The sequence below is a fragment of the Rhipicephalus microplus genome, chromosome 10 (assembly GCF_043290135.1).
Source record: "Rhipicephalus microplus isolate Deutch F79 chromosome 10, USDA_Rmic, whole genome shotgun sequence".
In the NCBI taxonomy this organism is placed as follows: domain Eukaryota; kingdom Metazoa; phylum Arthropoda; class Arachnida; order Ixodida; family Ixodidae; genus Rhipicephalus; species Rhipicephalus microplus.
The window spans coordinates 89797891-89816758 of NC_134709.1; the positions used below are offsets into that span (position 1 = coordinate 89797891).

The 18868-nt window shown below is 43.8% G+C and overlaps 1 protein-coding gene across 7 annotated transcripts in view; it reads right to left on the reverse strand.

The window, feature by feature from the left end:
* Positions 1-6211: 6211 nt before the first annotated feature.
* The window catches only part of heph (polypyrimidine tract-binding protein 1 heph), a 161098-nt gene continuing 148441 nt past the window's right edge, over positions 6212-18868 (reverse strand). For all 7 annotated transcript variants that reach the window (XM_037432630.2, XM_037432632.2, XM_037432629.2 and 4 more), the window contains 5 exons: positions 13990-14082; positions 13321-13537; positions 8133-8210; positions 6857-6920; positions 6212-6489 (listed from right to left, as the gene is read on the reverse strand). In XM_037432630.2, the coding sequence (XP_037288527.1) occupies positions 6421-6489; positions 6857-6920; positions 8133-8210; positions 13321-13537; positions 13990-14082 (521 nt within the window). In that variant the 3' untranslated portion in view covers positions 6212-6420. The remainder of the gene's footprint in view (positions 6490-6856; positions 6921-8132; positions 8211-13320; positions 13538-13989; positions 14083-18868) is intronic.

Genomic DNA, 18868 nt, shown 5'->3' on the forward strand with positions numbered 1-18868 from the left:
GCCTTTTACTACCCGTACGCACTGCAACACGCGGCACGCCCTCTATCTGCGAAAGGGTGCGAAGCTACTTGTAGCTTCAGGCATTTTACCCTCCATAGAAAGAAAGCATGGCGAGCGCCGACGCGCTGTAGCGCCTACATATGGTTACGGTTTCAGTACAGTCTCGAAACGAACCGCACGAGTGGACCATTGCTCACTACAATGCGTGAAACGTCGCAGCCATCGACCACGGTTGCGCAAGGGTACCCACGCGCTTCCAAATGAACCGCCATGTAGAAGTGTTACATTGCCTTTTCCTTTTCTTCATATCAGGCTCGTTCGTCCTAGCGGGACCAAAAACTCGATTGTTTCATGCGAGGTCTGGCATTGCGTGACAAATAAACACCCTGTTTGGTGGTGGCTTCCGTGAATATATATCTTTATCCTCTGAAAGCCAAGTAGGCATACATCTCGTCTTCACAGAATAGCCACACTCATGAATTTCCTGTGCTGCAGCACCTAAAATAGATGAAAGTGTCATCGGGGAAGGGAGACTCGGCTGCAATTATTATATATATATATATATATATATATCGGCCTTGTTCGTGGCTTTCATATAGTCTACTCTACAAAGTATCACACGTCTTAATGTGCGCTTGACGCAAGCTCGTGGGCAAGTGGCAACGTTCCAATCTCGCTCATTGACTGCTGCTGCCACGGACACAAGAGTGACACCCCTACTATCAACGCACGAGAGGCTCGGGTATAACAACTGCTGCCTATGTATGCCACGCTCACTGCGTCCTCTGCATCAATCGGCACAACATGGGCAACGCCAGGATTAGTTTTCCTGGAGGGTGGGAGGCCACGACAAATGAGCTTTTTTGAAGGCCGGGTGGGGGCGTATGTGTTGCTTTGACCAATGCGCTTGCTCTCGGAAGGGGCCACACTAAAATATGGTTGGGGGGGGGGGGGGGGGGGGGTCAGCTGCTTCTACATGCCCCCACCCCCCCCCCTTCCGCACAAGCCACTTGCTTCAAAAAACTGGCCCCCTTAACTAAAACAACGCTGCTTTGAAGTATGAGAGCAGCGTAACGAGAAAAAAAGATGCACTTTGCATGCAATGAACCTTTAGGTGCCGTTTCTTCGAAACGCGACAAAATTTTGTGCCCCAATACAACCTTTGAAATGCAATCTCCAACAGCGACCCTACAAAGTAGCTAGTATTTTATGTCATGCAAAATAATGACTAATAATTAACACCACCACAACAAATACATCCACAAAACACAACCGACTTCAGTCAACGACCGACTCACTGTTGAAGTAATTTCACATTTGGTCTGCTTACCTAGCATTACACGCTAGTCCCAAGCGAAACTTTTCGCAACCTTCGCAGCTACGTGAGCAGATCATAAACCTGTGGCTCCAACAACAGCAGTAACATTAACGAGCATATCCGATATTATTCGCACATTGTCAACATGCTGCAACCTCACCGCCACCGATATGAGAAAAGTAATACGCCTTCGAGCAGATTACAGGATACACTTCATTTTTCCCTCGCTAGTGAAATGCCTTTGCATGGCTACTACAATGAACCCATGCTGCAAAATAACTTTGCAGTGCTGCAGTCCCACAGTGCGCTTTAAACACTAATCAACCACTGCACATCGAACACGAGCATATCACTTGTATGTTAAATATCCTCCTCTTGGTAGACCCCATCCCCTGTGCTGCAATGTTGCAAACCTGGATACCAAAAAGTCCAACAAAACTGTACCAACAGAGGGCTTGCACTTATCTCCTAAGACAAATGGCTCTCTTAAAACTCATTGGCAGCATAGTTACCTGAATATCCTAACCAAGAAACAAGCAAATGGCATTTCCACACAGAGCAGAAATCTGTGCTTCTAACAAGCACACCGACAGTCACAAAACAGCCGGTTTTAGAACTATGTGTGTCACATGTAATACCACACAAGCCGAGCACGTGAAATTTTCACTCATGCATCCTACACAAAATTCGGTGCTTTCACAAGTGCAATACTGCTGTGAACACGACGAATGCAGTACCATCATTCGCTATACTTAGGCTCGGCGAGCCTTGGAGGTATGTCAATCTGCCGTGTCCTAGACCGCACCTTTTTCACCCAGTTTCAACGAAACAAAATCTGTACAGAATGGCTTCCACAGAATTTTTATAAGTGCAGACAACAAAAGAAAAGGCAGGCTGCTGAGCATTTGACATGAAGTGCTGAAACATAGCTCAGAATTTCTTATGTGTATTCCCTATTCCCATTTTTCATAAAAACGCAGGACTTATGCACACAAACATCACTCACAATCAACCTGCATTGCATTCCAGTAATTGGTTGAGTCCACCTTTGCTCCCATTTTCAACCTAATGCATTGGCGAAAAAGCACAGCCTTTTAACACGCATATGCACTTCCGGAACATGTTATCAGAAAATCAAACGATGCCTGCTGTTAACTTTAGCGCAGGAAATACTGCGTTGCATAAATGCATGTACCAGCGAGGCCGTGGAACAAGTGATACCTGTGTCGCAAGAACAATTTTGATTGCCATCAACAATGGTCTTTGCTGTATCGTACGTACCAACCTGCACAGAGCTGGGTGCAGATGTCAGCGAAATCTCGACATTTTCAAATCGCAATCACCCCTATACGAACAAAGATGCGGCATACTCGGATGACGATCAAAGGCGCTTGTCGCAGCAGCCCCCGAAAGAGGTTGCAACTAGTGTGTCCATTTTCAACTCGTGCCAAGCCCTCAACACTCAGCGAGTTTCTGCACTCTGGCAACAAGCGTGCGCCAGCAAAAGTTTGAGGAGTAACAATATTCGCAGGAATGCAGGCTCAGATTTGCGAGCAAATGGCAAGCTATTTTGCCAATGTACATAACTAGCAACACTTCCTGGTAGGCATAGAAACAAAAATCAAGAGTTCAAAAAATGAATGGGAAGATTTTGCAGTACTTGATAAAAAAAGAAATCAACATGTTTATTCACCAAAATACTCGCTTCTTTCACTTTCATAAAATTAAACACATGAATCCTCCCAGTACTCCCATTAAAAGGAGATAACGATGCTGAATGGCCAAAAAACAAAATGATACAATATAATAAAGAATGATGATGTGTTGGGGGGGGGGGGGGGGATGTTATTTTGTTCAGATCTGCCTCGGCCACAGTGGCTTGAGGGAGGGGGGTGCTGTCGCAGCAAATGAGGCAGATTACAAGGTTAACACAACCACCAACAAAAAAAGACACTAAAAATGAAAAACACTTCAGGAACCAAGATACATGTGAAAGACATTCACAAGGTTATACGCTAGTAAGAGAGTGTCTGACACCTTCCAAATCCCCATAATGCAGGAGAGAAGAATAAGGCATGGCGGGGATAAAAGGAGAAAAGAAAAAGAAACTTGGAAAGCTCGAAAACTCCTGGCAGCTGGAGTTGACAAAGCCGTTGCTCTTGCGTGCTAGGTACTGTGAGAACAGGCCTGAAGAATTTACGGCAGGTCGACGAAGCTGCTTCTCCTTTGAGGTGACGAAATGTAATCACTTGCACACCACAACAAAACCACGAACCTCGTAACCGTGCCTATCACCACACTGACCAACCAAAGGCTAGGCACAAATCATTTTAGGGCTTTCAAAAGGCTGCGTTAAGATAGGCTGAAAGGACGAGTGAAAACCCTCGACATTCTATGAATGCCAGTACCTTGATTCAAACTACGCAGCAACAGGGCACAAGGGCAACCCCCGAATTGAAACAGCATGAATAGCAGAGCCCAAGAATCAAAGATTTTGAACTAAGATTGAAACGTGTGTGGTATAGACAGTTCTATGGGAGGGTGCGAGAAAAGACGAGGCAAAGCATGGAGAGTGTGGAGCTTTATTACACAAAATAAGAAACAGAAGCACAGGCAAAAAGTGTGGAAGCCATGCGACCTATGGGTTGGTCCCCAGGCATAAAAAAAAATATTAAGCCACAGTGTACACAGCAGAAGAAACAAAAAAAAAGGGTTGAAATACTGTAACAGAAAATAGTCAGAAGGCACCCAAAGTAAAAAAAAAAAAAAAAAGCCGAGTGGCAAAATGAGAAGGCGCAACATATCAATGGCATAAGACAGAATAAAGAGAAAAAACAAAGACCCAGTGAACCATAGACAGTCGCAGATAACAAAGCGAAAAGCCAGTAAAACCTGCAACCAAGCTCTTCTCATACATGAACTGTGAGAACTACACAGTACAGAAGGGGAAAAAAAAATACAGAAAATGAAGAACTCTGTATATATAAAATGGTCGAGGAAAACAAGCTAGCTGGGATGGCATCAAGGCTTTTTAAAAGCAGGTCCCTTATCTTGGCTAAACAAGAAGATAACATATGCAAAGAGAGATAGCATGATGTGTTAGGATTACGTGGTAAACAGTGACAAAGCTCAGCAACAAAAGGCAAAGTCCACGCGGCAACAGCAACGGCTTTTTTTCTATTCCTCTGTGCTATGAAACTTAAAAAAAGAAAGGCGAGACAAAAGTTTTTTTTTAGAGTAAACTAAAAAGTGCATGTAAAGTGATGGGCAAATGAAAAGACAGGGAGAGGGCGATAACAAAATGTTACACAAGGGCATGTGCTGTCATACCGCACGTGACACCAGAGCTCGAGCAGGCTAGGCCATCAACGTAATCTCAATAATGGCTAAGCATGGGCCTAAAAGACCCATGGAAGCAGTCAGCGTGACAACACACTTCCAGTTTCTCATTTGGAGCTGGTGGGTTTGGCGGGAGCGAACATAAGAGTGTTTCGAGGGGGTCAGCACTCGTAGCGACCACAATATTTTCCAAGACGCGCCACTTTGGCAGCATACTGCCTACAGCAGTGCTCTACACAGCATCCCAAGTAACTAGGGCCAGCTCGACTCTTTACAAAACTCCACACATTTGAAGTGCAGCTTAGAGCTATGCCACAGTCCAAACACCAATCAAACTCGCGACCGAGTGCAGATTTGTCAGTAAACCATTGCAGGACCATGTGATGCTATGATGTCGCTCTCCCTGCAGCACTAGTGATCAAGACGACAGGCCGAACACAGTCTCAGCCTTTGCTTGCTGCGCGAGCGCAGTGTGCAAGTCTGTACCACCTTTTCTTTTTTTTCATCTTACACCAGTTATTCTAACATGTGTAATTACCAATACATGCGCCATTAACGCCACCAGACCATACAGATACAGTAGCACATCATGGATGCACATGACACTACCGCCAAAATGTCTGCAGTTGACAGTGCTGCCTCATTATTCTTTACTTTTACAGCCCACAAACCAAAGTGAACGTAAGCGCTTGAAATTTCACACATCTATAGTACTCCTCAGCAAAAGTTTTGCACAAATGGTTCACCATCGTTTGTGTCCCTAGCCTTGCACTTTGCACGCACCAAGCTTACAAACTTTACCTTTCTGTGCACGGACGCTGCAACCATAATTTCATTACCCAGCTAAAGGTGTCACACAGCCAACAGGGGCACTAGTCAAAACCACCACACAAAGCAGAAATGAGAGGCTCAGCCAGGCTGATATATTTTAGGTGCAGGTGTCAAGATTCACCTCTCAAAATATTGCGAAAGGCTACAAAAGGAGAGGTGGAAAGGAGGTTGATGCACAGAGAAAATTTATCACTCATGTTGCTGCTGATTTCTGCTTGCTATTTTGAATTTAAGTTGTTCTGAATTCAAAATGCTAAGAAAAAAAAAAGTAATCTGCAGACCCGCCGCAGACTACTTTCGCAATGATGTACACATGTAAAGATGAATTCAATAAAAAAGGAGGATGGGAGTCAAAATCAAAAGCAGCAGAGGCGCAGCACCTTTACACGCCACAAGAGAAAAAAAAGATCCAAATTTTTAGTCATCACAATAGACAACCTTTTAAACAGTCAGGCTCAGCCTTTTATACGTACAAACAAGGTGCAGAAGCTAAATCTCAAATCAAAAGAAAGCAAATAAAAAACAAAATGTGGAAACAATGTTTTCACCCCCTCCCTGTGCAGATTATTACCCTGCCGCGTTTCTGTTGTCTCCCCCCGACGTCTTTCTCGACGTCACAACCCCACCGATGCATGCCCAGCGGCATCGCGCCGTGACACACTGTAGTCCGTTCGACAAAAAAAAAAAAAAAAAAAAAAAAAAAAAAAAAAAAAAGGACGATGCCTTGCTTTCCGCTTGCCGTGGCAATGTTTCACTGTGCCTTTTGTCGCATACTTTTTTTCTTTTTGGGTCCCACTTTGCTGCTGCGTTGCTTCTTTCTTCAGCAGTCTCGGCCTCTGGAGTCACCAGACCCTTCTAACTCCATCTCTCCACACCCCGTCTTGAGACGAACACGTGGGGAAGAAGGAGGAAGGACTCTGGGCTCGGTGAGCTCAGATTGTCGACTTGGAGAAGGAGACCCGTAGGTGATTAGAATCACTGAGCTGGTAGTTGTGCATTTTCTGGAAGTGAAGAACACCAAACAGAAGGCTGTGTGAAACACGAGGAAAAAAAAAAAAACTTTGATAGCAATAAAAAAGATGCCCACAAGTGTGCACATGGGGGTTAGGCATCCCTCTCACACGTAGTCTTTGCACTGCAAGCTGATCACAAGGTAATCAGTGAGAGGGAGTTAAAAGGACAGGAAAGGAGGTAAAACTTTGCCCCTCCGTCCTCACACACGCACGCAACAGAGGACCCTGTTACACACTGTGTTACAACTATCAGCTACGTTTCTGGTTTTCAATACAGTGAAAAATTGACATGCACAAGCATAAAACCAATCAGTACCGCATTGGATTATGGCATGAAATAGAAAATAAAGCTTACGATGAGTGCCGTGACGGATTCTTCAACAGAGCCCATTTGGATAAGAGCCATCTTTCTGTCTTTCCTGGAAAGACCACACAACATTGTTCACCATTACTAAGTAGAAGTAGTAATCAAGTAGCAGTAGTAATCATAGGCTTTGTAGGCCATCACTCAACTGTTGCAGCACAATGCTGTGATGCTGAAAAGCAACCAGAACACCCAAATTTTGGCCCATTCAACACAATAATATTCATCTGGTGAACTTGATGAATGAATTTTATATCACTAAAATTGCGCTGTGTCTATTTCTCGCATGCACAAGAAATGAGACAAAAGCAAATGCCTCGAAAAGGTAGATCACAATTCAACGCACACTGTACTCGCTAAAAGAAGTGCAATAGAGTGTTTAGTTGACGTTAAAGGGGTCCTGCAATGCCTTTTTTGTCCGCATTCTGCAGTGCTGGAGTGAGTGTAGTGCTCAACACCAAAACTACTGCGAAAAAAAAAAAGATCAAAATCCGTGCATCATAACGGCAGCTACTAGACTTGCAGATGAGTGAAATCATCATCCTTAGCATTTTTCACTTTCCCGTTGTTGTCAAACGCTGGTTCTAATCCCAGAACAACTTTTACAGAGACATTCCCGACAACTCTTCCTGTGGGGGCTGTTTTGCAGTGCACCTAGGTTTCGAAATTTCCTATTTAACAAGTGAAATACTCTGGCACCTGGGAAAGTTTTTACAGAGAGATATTTTTTTAGTTTTTAGCGTAAAACAGTGAAACCGTGCTGGAACCATATGAATATTACAAGCGACTTGTGTCAAACCTATCAAAACACCCGATGTCATCACTCTTACATGATGAGTTGCTTCCAATCACAAATAGCTGTGGCGAGTCACTTTAGTCCAAATCTATTATGGTTTTCCATTGAAACAATACTCTAACAGCTCCATTTTTCTTGCTGTTACTCATGCAATGATAATGGTACATTCCACAATTTTAGAAGCAATCAAAGCTGCATGCTTAATTTGTGTTGGACAGCCTCTTTAAGAAGTGACAATAAAGCAAAATGCAGCAACTGAACAGAGCAGCAAGATTAACTGAGGCACATGTAGTCACAATGAGAACAGCAATTACATAATAGCTAAATAGCATACCGCATGCTAAACAGTGAAGACACTAGACTAATAATCCATCTTCTCCTTTATAAGGTGTGCATATATCTTGATTAAATGCTAACCTTTACTTCCTAAATTAAAAATATATAATGAGAAAGTGGGTGGAGACGACGTACGGGAAGAACTTGAAGGCCACCACTGTGCCACCGGTTTGTGTGAACGCCTCCCGGATCTGCTCTTCCGATACTGTCGGCCTGCAGAGCAAATATGGAAAAAGAGGAAACATGTCAACACAAGCCCACGATAGATGATGTAATCTTAAATCTGGTCTTGGACCCACTGATTACTGAATGAAACAATTCGACCGTATAACAAAATATGACAATTGTTTTGTGGTGTAGCTTTACAACACAACACACAAAAAAAAAAAAAAAACAAGGAGAGAGGTACTGATTGTTACGTGACCATTTTAAACCAGCGAAGTTTTGCTTAAGGGGAGATACGAGTCGAAAAATCACGTTTTTAGCGAAATTTCTCGTATTTCTGATTTTTATTGCATTGTAATCTTCAAACCTTCTTTCATCTGTGAAAATTTCAAAACTAAATTCGAACCACAAAATGCAAAAAATATGTGTATGAAGGCATCGCGGTGGCTCAAAATTTCGTGAATTTGCACGATATTGGCCATCTTTGACTGCGCGCTGCTCCCCGTCGCAGTGTCGCCCGCCATCGCGATCGGTTCGGAAAGTTGCGTCCGGCCTTCTTCTTACAGCTCCGACGACCGCCAGTTTCGTACGTGGGCAAAAAAAATAATAATAAAATAAAAAACGAGGCCTTTTTATCACGTGGTTTGAGCGGTTTGAAACGCGCGGCACCCTAAGCCGCATCGCCATTGGCTACCGAGTCATTGTCAGCAGTGTTGGTGGCGGCCATCGGCATTTGGTCCGTCTGCTTTTCTGCGCGTCTACGCATATTTCTGCGATGACAAGCCTGAAAAATTGGAACGTGAGACCGCAGAAGTTTCGAACGAAGCACAAGTTCAAGGGAAGGCGGCGTGTAAAGCGCCCCGAACGACGGCGACGAACGAGAACGCGCCTACGTGTGCTAGGCCTGACGGCCAGGCATCGACGAGTGCGCGAGCGACAGTGGCTGTGATGAAGGGATTGACGCGGCGCTTTCTTTCGTCAGTGCTTCGGAAAAGAAGCTCGCCTTCTTCGAAAAAGACGAAAGACAGCGCGATGAGGTTTGTACAACGACAGTGTTGTGCGACACCTTCTTGCTGACGGCACTTGTGGCAGGTGCGGCATGCCCTGCTTGCGGTATTCAAAAACTTCCCGTTCGGGAGCCGGCAGAAAACCGCAAGGGAGTTTCGTCGCTCCGCGAACTTCATTGCGAAAACAGCGAATGCTCAGCGATTGTTTTTTCGTGCTCCTATACATCACTGCGTAAAACGGCGGACGGCAGCAGCTGAGTGAGCCAACGGTACGACAGTGGTAGCTCCCGAGACAGTTTCGCTGTAAATGTGAGGGCGGTGGTGGCTGCACGCGCTGTCGGCATTGGGCATGAGCAATTGTCGAGATTTTGCTCCATTATTGGACTCCCAAAGCCAATGCACCACCGAGGATTATTTTTCGATAGCAAAGAAGGTGCACACCGCTGCCATGGCAGCTGTGAGTGAAAACTTGCGCCGATCCAGAGAGTTGACGAAAGAAGTAGCAGGCGAAACTGATGTGGCTGTTATGTTCGACGGCACTTGGCAGAAGAGGGGCCACAAAAGCCACAACGGGACAGTTATCTCCTTAGATACTGGCCTCTGCTTAGACTTCGAGGTCATATCAAATTACTGCCTGACATGCAGTAGGCACAGGGATATGGGCCCAGACGAGGAAGTGTGGCAGGCATTCCATGGCCCAGTCTGTGAAAAAAATGCTGACTGTTCCTCCCATGCCATAGAAACGGAGGCTGCAATGCGCATTTGGCAGAGAACATTGACTTATGACACCCCACTGCATTTCATGACATTCTTGAGTGACGGTGGCAGCAAAGCATATAGTGCAGTTGCAGAGTCAAACGTCTATGGTGCTGTCAATATAGAAAAAGAAGACTGCACTAATCATGTGGCCAAGAGACTTGGCACCGCGCTACGGCAGCTGCATGTGCCATTACCACTAGGGCAGAAAATGAAAGAGCGAGCCATTCAGAAGCTCCAAACATACTATCAGATTGCCATAACAAGCAACAGGGGGAGTGTACGGGATATGTACACTGCAGTATGGGCTTCGTACTTCCACTCATGCTCTACTGACAATGCTGGCAGCCACAAGTTTTGCCCTGCAGGAACAGAGTCGTGGTGCAAACATCAACGCGCTGAAGCACTTGGTGAATCTGCACCATGCCACACACCTCTCCTGACAAAAGCACAGGGACTGGCTGTTTTGCCCATTTATAAGCGGCTAACGGATGAGAAGCTCCTTGCTCGATGCATCAAAGGGAAAACCCAGAACGCATCGGAATCCCTGAACAGCAAAATTTGGCTACTTTGCATCAACACGCTGAAGCACTTGGTGAATCTGCACCATGCCACACACCTCTCCTGACAAAAGCACAGGGATTGGCTGTTTTGCCCTTTTATAAGCGGCTAACGGATGAGAAGCTCCTTGCTCGATGCATCAAAGGGAAAACCCAGAACGCATCGGAATCTCTGAACAGCAGAATTTGGCTACTTTGCCCCAAGACTAAGTTTGTCTCCCGAACGGTTGTCGAGACTGCCGCAGCTATGGCAATCCTGTGGTTCAACAAGGGTCATGCTACTTTCGAGCACATTCTGGAAGAGCTCAACATACTGCCATCTAGAGATCTAGTTACTTTCAGTGATTCCCGCGATGCGAAGCGCATCAAGAGAACGTCCGAGCGTATGACAGCAGAAGCAAGGGCCAACCGTCGTCGTGGAGTGAAAAGGGCACGGCTAGAAGAGAGTGCTCGCAAGGACCGTGAGGGCACAACCTATGCTGCAGGACAGTTCTAGTAACTTGCAGTGCTTTTCAAAGTTCTGTTGAACATTATGGCCAAAGATTATGCATTTCTAACAACTCTGTGATAAAAAAAAAGGTTTCAAACTTTCAAATGCGTTTTTCTCCTTTTGCAGTTTTGTGTAATCTGTGCTTCATATACACGCTAGTTCGTATACTTAGAATTGTCATACCTCTATGAAATTTTGCACATAGCATGATGAAGGCCCATAGAGTGCAAGTATCTATTCAGATTGTCAGTGCTGCTTGATTATGTTTTTCAAAAATTACATAACATTGAAAGCCCTTGGCAACTAGAGCCATAGTAAATTTTTCTATTTTATTATTGTATTTCACCTTTTTACACACAAAATTTATATAGTTTTTTGCACTCTACAGTTCCAAAGGATCATAGTCAGCTATATCTGCATGCTTTATCTCAAATTTTTATAGGTCAGAATTGTTGCATAACAATGGCCATAATTTTGCAGTATCTGACCTGCAGAAAGAAAACCAAGCAATCTACATGAAAATAAATTACATATTTGAAAAGAGGAGAAATAACTCTATTAGCATGCCAATTTGTGTTAAATTCAGACTTATTAAAGAAAATCGTTTTTCGGGTAGCATCTCCCCTTAACGAGGTTCAACCCGGCCAGGGATAGGCTATAGGCTACAGTGCACAGAGGTGAAGGGTTTGGCCAGTGAATTTCGGCCAGTGGATTTTTGACTAATGTTAAGGGTTCTGCAAAATTTTGATCAGTGGATTCTCGACAAATGAACAGTTGAACAGAGAAGTCACATTTCGTCAGTAATGCTGTTGCAGAGTCTGCGTTGCTGCAGGCACATAACCCGAGATGCTGGAATGTTATTTGAGCAAAAACCAACCTCTGTACTCCAACTACCCCATTTTAGGTGAAATTACTATTGCATAAACAACATAAATATGCACAGCTCTTATGTCGAAACGTCGGGCAGGAAACGAAACCATAGTATTCCGGAGAGACACGTCGCAAAGAATCGCAAGTTTTCGCTTCCTCAGGATTGTGTTGCTTCATTGCACACTGTAAAAATGACAAGGGGGATATATTGAGGCGTAGTACACACCCCTTGCATAGTGCCATGCACTCCCATTTCTTGATATTTGACACGGTCAGGCTTCACCAACAAGAAAATTACTATCACTCAGCCTAGGCCACACCAGATTGTATGGGAACTTTAATGACAGTTTTCAAAATTTTCTGAAAAGACCGAAAGTGCGACCCAAGCCATTGACATTAAAAATCTATAATTGCCAGCAATGTCACTGGAATGTTTGAGCTGGCGTATACCGCCTACGATCAGGTCACTGAAGGCCACCACCCTTGCTAGCAGCTACTGCCCTATTGTTCTTTGTACTGGCCTATATAGCGAGTGTTACTTTGTTTTCTGGGGACGAGTGCGCCCAATAAAGAGTTTCATCTTGACCTATCCGACTGCTGCGTTTTTCACCATCCCAGCCACGTTATTACAGTAGATCGATGTTCTTTCCCAAAAATGAAAAAAAAAAAAAGGTTCAGCTATGTACCGTGTAGCTCTTCTATGCGTTTTTTTTTCCACTTTAATGCAAAAACACAATGAATTATTATTGTGCCAAAACTAGTCACATTTTGTTTACAATGCTAGTGCAGCGATTGTGCGTGTACTTCAGCAGCTTTCCAAACAAGCTTGGTAGGCCATCACTCGACGGTTGCAGCTAAATGCTGTGATGCTGAAAATCAACCAGAACACCCAAAGAAACGAGACAGAAGCAAAAAGCATTTAACATATGCCTCGAAAAGGTAAATCCAAATTCAACGCACAATGTACTCGCTAAAAGAAGTGCAACAGTGTGTTTAGTCGTCATTGAAGTGGTCCTGCAATGCCTTTTTTGTCTACATTTTGCAGCGCTGGAGTGAGTGTAAGGCTAAACACCAAGACTACTGCGAAAAAGAAATGATCAAAATCTGTGCGTCATAACGGCAGCTACTAGACGTCAAACTTCAAAACCTCAATTCACCATAAAATCCCGAACAAGCTACAGTGTGAGATAATACGACAAAACTTTGAGCCCTGCTTGACTGTGGATCAAAATTAAAGGCGGTCGCAGAAGAGCCTCGGAGAAAAATGCACACCCGTGCTTCTAATGAAATGCTCTATAGAATACGCATGCATTCCGTTTTTATTTGCCCTCGTTGGACGGATAGAAACAGTGAACGAGACAGTGAAAACGGCTGGAGGGGGAAGTGGGCACACATTTCCAATCTACCAAAAAAGAGACAGGGTGCTGACGTGGTACTTTACGATAAAGAGAGAAGGAAACTGCGCATGTACTCACGGGATGTTGGAGAGGTGAAGGGTGGCCGAGGGTGGGTAGATGTTCTGGTAGTTCTTGGAGCCAGGCTTCTTAAAGCGGTGCAGGGGAGAGTTGATGTAGTCCTTAGTGAGACCGGCGTCCGGCTGACCGTCCTTGGGCAACTGGACGATGTGGTGCTTGGAGGGCGTCACCCGGATGGGCTTGCCGTACACCTTGATCTTGTCCAGGTGGCTCAAGGCTGCCAGGGAAGTCACGATTACTAATAGGACGTTCTGTGGTCTTGCCAAGCAGCAAGACCAAACAAGTAACAAAAAAAAATATTACAAGGCCCCACTACTAAGCGTTTCTTCACAGGGCCACATTACACACTAAACAAGTCTGATGCATTCAGCGTGATTGCTACACACCACTGAATCAACACTAAAGAATGCATCTACGATGCCTCCCTAGTAAGAAGGCAGATCTCGCAAGATTTACTCTCATCCCACAAAATCAGAAGGCTTTGTCGTCACTTCAACTCTAGTTGGCTGCAACTGCTTCACCTTCATAAAATCTGGTGCAACACTGGCAAACAGACGAAATAACATGGCAATGTAAAACATCTTTCCAAGGCATTACACATGGTCCCCCAATGCCATTAAAGCTTCCTGAGATGTAAAACGAATGAAAGTAATAAAGAAGTTTTCTTACCAAGCTGTGCTTGCTGTGGCTCAGCCATCTGAATAAGGGCACTATCTTTCTTGTTGAAGAGGATCTTTACTCTGATCACGTCGCCGTAGACACCTATTCAAAGGTTTAGAAAGAAGTTGCAATGGTAAAAAAAAAAAGCATTGGCAGGCACACATGCTAAAGCACTCGATCAAAAAGGCAAGCACTTCAGGCTCTAATGTCTGTCGACACATCTGAAAAGATTTTTTCTGCCTCACTCCTCAGCTACGGCAGTAAAAAGACTGCCCCGTTCCGGCCGTGATGCTGCCCATGTACATTCTTCATGCCGAAAAGTTGACCCTACACTTTGTACTACCTTTGATCACCGAGAAAGCACTGTCACCTAAGCAATCAAGACTTCAACAGATGCCTGCCTGGTCTGGAAGGATCATCAAGCAAAAAGACAAGGACGCCGACCACAACAGAACAAAATCCAGCTGCACTATGCAATGCACCAAATTTACATGGCTCCCATTCTAGACGCTAAAATGCCAATACATGTTTACTTTCTTGTGGTCAGTGTCCGCGCCATTTTTACTCAATGCTGCCAGCTATGTAGCGAAGATCTAAGAATATGATAAGTGGGGGTTTAAAGTGCTGAAGTCGTGCAGCAACTGATGCATAGTACATTTAACTCCACCCAAAAACTCGGCTCGTCTCAATTATTTCGAAAACTGGATGAATATCTTTACAAGGTAACCTTTCCAGAAGCCCTTTGGAATGCGTAAATCTAGCACACAAACCCAAGAATTTCACGAGCTAGGAACCTTATCATACAGCATTCAAATTCATAAATCTGCTACAAGAGTACTGCACCTAAGGCAAGCAGGAACTGCATCCTGGTTGAACTGCACTTTCAAAGGCAAAGACCAAGTGAAAGATGCCAAACACGGGCATTTCAATTGTTGTTTTACACAGCTTGCCTTTTCCATTTTCAAAAGTGCAATCCTAATAATAATATTAGTAACAGTATCTGGTACTTTGAAGTGCCAAGACCAGAAATAATCACGAGACATGCTGTAGTGGAGCGCTCAGGAAATTTTGACCATCTTGCGTTCTTTGAAACACTCACATTTTACATGAGACTCTACCGTCTCGCCTCCATAAAAAACACAGCCCTACTGTTATTGCTATAAAGTTATGGCAGCCAACAATGATAACACATGACTTGCGGCATTCCAAAAACATATGCTCAATCATATCACAACTATACTGAATATGCATAGAATTGCATATGACAGTGCTATCACTAACAAACATGTTTATGATGCATTAACGCTAAAAACTAGGTACCTGTCCAGCTTGCTCGCGTGATACGGTTTCAGTGAAATCCCAGCTAGGTGTTGACTCGCTTCCAAATGTTCAATAGAACGTAACTTTTGTTCAAAACAGGTTTAAAACAATTATTCCTATTATAATGTAGCGATTACAGTTACAATTCCAGATCAGTGTGATATGCTGATTGAATTTGTAACTCTCTCAGTTCAGGAAAAATCTTGCTTCCTAAAAGGCACGTGAAACATTTAAATTTTTTATAAACTACATACTGTACTTGAAAACAGCTGCATATTGGTAATTAACAGTATACTGTATTAAAAAAAAAAAGCTCCATATAGGCTATCAGCCCACAAATATGCGTAAACTCGCCAAATTTAGTCAAAATTCATCAAAAAATTTCAAAATATTCAATGTAGCCGAGCCCCCCCCCCCCCCCCCCCCCCCCAAACTTATTCGCTTGGAACAAAGCAGGGGACCGTGCTGTCAGTTCACACTGATAGATCTAGATGCTTTTAAGGAATTAGAAATTGACTTGCAGAAACAACCGATCATGAATTTCTCAATAGGCATGACCAAAATATTGACAGCGCAACTTTCATAACGTCTGCAAGGTTTTTGATGGTTAGTAGCAAAATAAAAAGAACTTCAGCAAAGTTCAACTGTGCAAGTACTGTGCCCTTCACCTGCACTGCCTGCGACTTACAGCAGTGGTTAGTGCAAAAGCACAAGCCAAAAAGATAAGAGCAGCTGAAAAGAGCAACATACAAGACACATTGCACAGAAGGAAAATCTGATTCATTCGTGAGCATCATGCTGGAGTGTAGACACACAGTACAGCAAAACCTTGTTGATTTGACAATCGTTAATTTGGGAAGCTGGATAATTTGCATGCGCATTCTGGTCCCACCAAACATGCTTTGTATAATGGCACCAGGCTTTCGTTGATTTGGTCATGTATGGCCACCACCCAGTTACTTTAGGCGATTCTCCATAGAAGCGCCACCAAGGTGCGGCACAAAGGAGCGAAAACGGCATTCGCGGATGGCTGAAACGAGGCAGTGAAAGCTGCATCACCACCGACGTTGGCGCTAACTATGTGGCAACGACGTTTCTGGTTAATTTAAGGTTAGCACATTTCAAATGAGTTTAGATGGGGAAGTCTTGAGCAGCGGTCACATTTTGAACAGAGAAACGAGTGGCGAAGACTATGGCTTTTAAACTACTTTTATGCTAAGTAAAGCATTCCCGTATTCATCAAGAAAATGTACCGAAGTAACAGGCATTTGCTCATTGTTTTTTTCAAACTTTCAATAATTTGTAATTCGGTTTATTTAGCCATTCGTTCCGGTCCCATGAAATCAAATAACGAGCTTTCACTGTACAGTGTTCACCCAAACTAGGTTACCAGAACACTAACTACATGGTTCCGTAAACAAGACAGGACTGATAAATGGACAAGTCACGATATACTAACGAGCTTTCAATGTACAGTGTTCGCCATAACTAGGTCAACAGGACACTAACTACATGGCTCCGTAAGCAAGACAGGATTGATAAATGGACAAGTTACGATATGCTGCCTACCAAATAGCGCAACTATATATCACAAATATATATATATCACGAATATATATATTTACCGGCTCAAGTGTGGTATGTGATAACGGCACAACATAAGTGAAAATTTCAGGGCGTTTCCGCTCACAAGAACGTTGCAAACTTTCACACAGCCGTGTCTTGATGACCTAACCTAAGCTAACCCTAAGAGCACATCTGAATATAAGAAACTTGTTTCTGAACTAAACCTAAACATGCTGCTCTCTCCTTGGTTTTGTGCCCCCACACGAAACATTCACCACAAGATCCCGATACAACTGTAAATAACTGTTTCGTCACTGCAAATGTCACTACAATAATGACTTCTCCTGCCTCTCTTTCCAGAACATGCAAGAACTGCAACAAAAGACACGGCAGCCTTTGTGGCCGGCACAGATGAGCACACATGTGGGGAAAAAAAAACAAAAAAAGCTTCTGGCCATAACAAGAAGCCCCTCTGAACCAACACAAACATGCCACCTGCAGACTAAAGTAAATAAAAAAAAGCAACAGCATGAAACTGAAGAAAGTAAAGTTTTTCCATCTGCAACCAGTAGCAGAAACTATAACACAAGTCAGGTAGACAGCACACACAAGTGCACACGACACATTGAAAAAAATTAGTAAGCTAGAGGGCCCTGCAACACTTCAGCGAAACCTCGTCAGGCCGTACAAAGAGCACAATCGTGATGCACTAATTTCATGCGCATGGCACAGATCTTATGAGGGACTATGACCATTGCTTAAAGATGAGTTATCCTTAAATTAAAGTCAAACAGCAAGCATTAAACGTGGTGCAGTGTGCGCCATCCAGCCCGACAGCCGCTGTGCTGCAAAACCAGAGCGCATCACTGTACCATTATCAATGCTTGTCGATCGTGCTTCATGACGCTGACAGTACTGTCTGCGTGTAAAAGATATCTCGATCAGTACAAAGAAAAGTACCGTATTACATTTTGTCCTCATTTTAATTAATGCAGACTGTTCTAATCATGGTAACAAATGTAGCAAAACCTCAACCCCCTTTCATTTTGAATGCCGGTCTCTTGGAAGTTCCTTACAACCACTATGTGAAAAGTGACATCCGAAATCAGACCAAACACACCATCCGACATCTGAGGCCTTGGTCTGCATACGACCGCCAAGAAACTACAATCTTTGTAACTGTCGCACATGTACTTCCACTGTGCAACTTCAATGCTCTTCTGCGACTTGGTGCTGCAGTTCTGCACTCAAGCCTCACCGTGACTAAGCTGCATTTCACACAAGAATAGGTTTGTTATATCCAAATATTCGTTATAAAGGTATATTATTATCGCTGCGCACGCTACAAGAGTGCTCTTCATTTACGTTGTTATAACCAATATTTCGTTACATCCGGGTTCATTATATCGAGGTTTGAGTGCACATTAGCATTTACTGGTTATATGCGTTGCAACAACAAAAACGAATAGTTCAGGTTAATTCAGGGTTCAGGTTAATTCATAGCTTTGTAACACTACGTCCAGGACGAGAACAGCAAAGAAGCGCTGCAGGGTCCTTTTAACCTGAAGTAATAGAAAATGAAAAAAAAAAAAAAACAGTAAAGAACGAGACGAAATAAGCTACTCGTGAAGTAAAAAAGAACAGTCTCTATCCAGAACAAAAGATATCCTACGCAAACCAGCCACAGGAACATGTGTGTGCGTGCAAGTGTGTGTGTGTGTGGGTTAAGTCAGTCCAACATGGAGAGTTCTAGCCTATTATGGCGTTCATTGCAGTGGAATACCAAGACTGAAGCAGCGAGCAGAAAGGTGGTGACATCTAGCAATGCCACACTCAGACTACACCGTATTTACACGATTGTAACGTGACCACGATTGTAGCAATGCCACACTCAGACTACACCGTATTTACACGATTGTAACGTGACCACGATTGTAGTGCAAGGGGAGATTTTTTTATTGTGTCCGGGAAGAGCAACACAAAATTTGGATATTCAATCGCA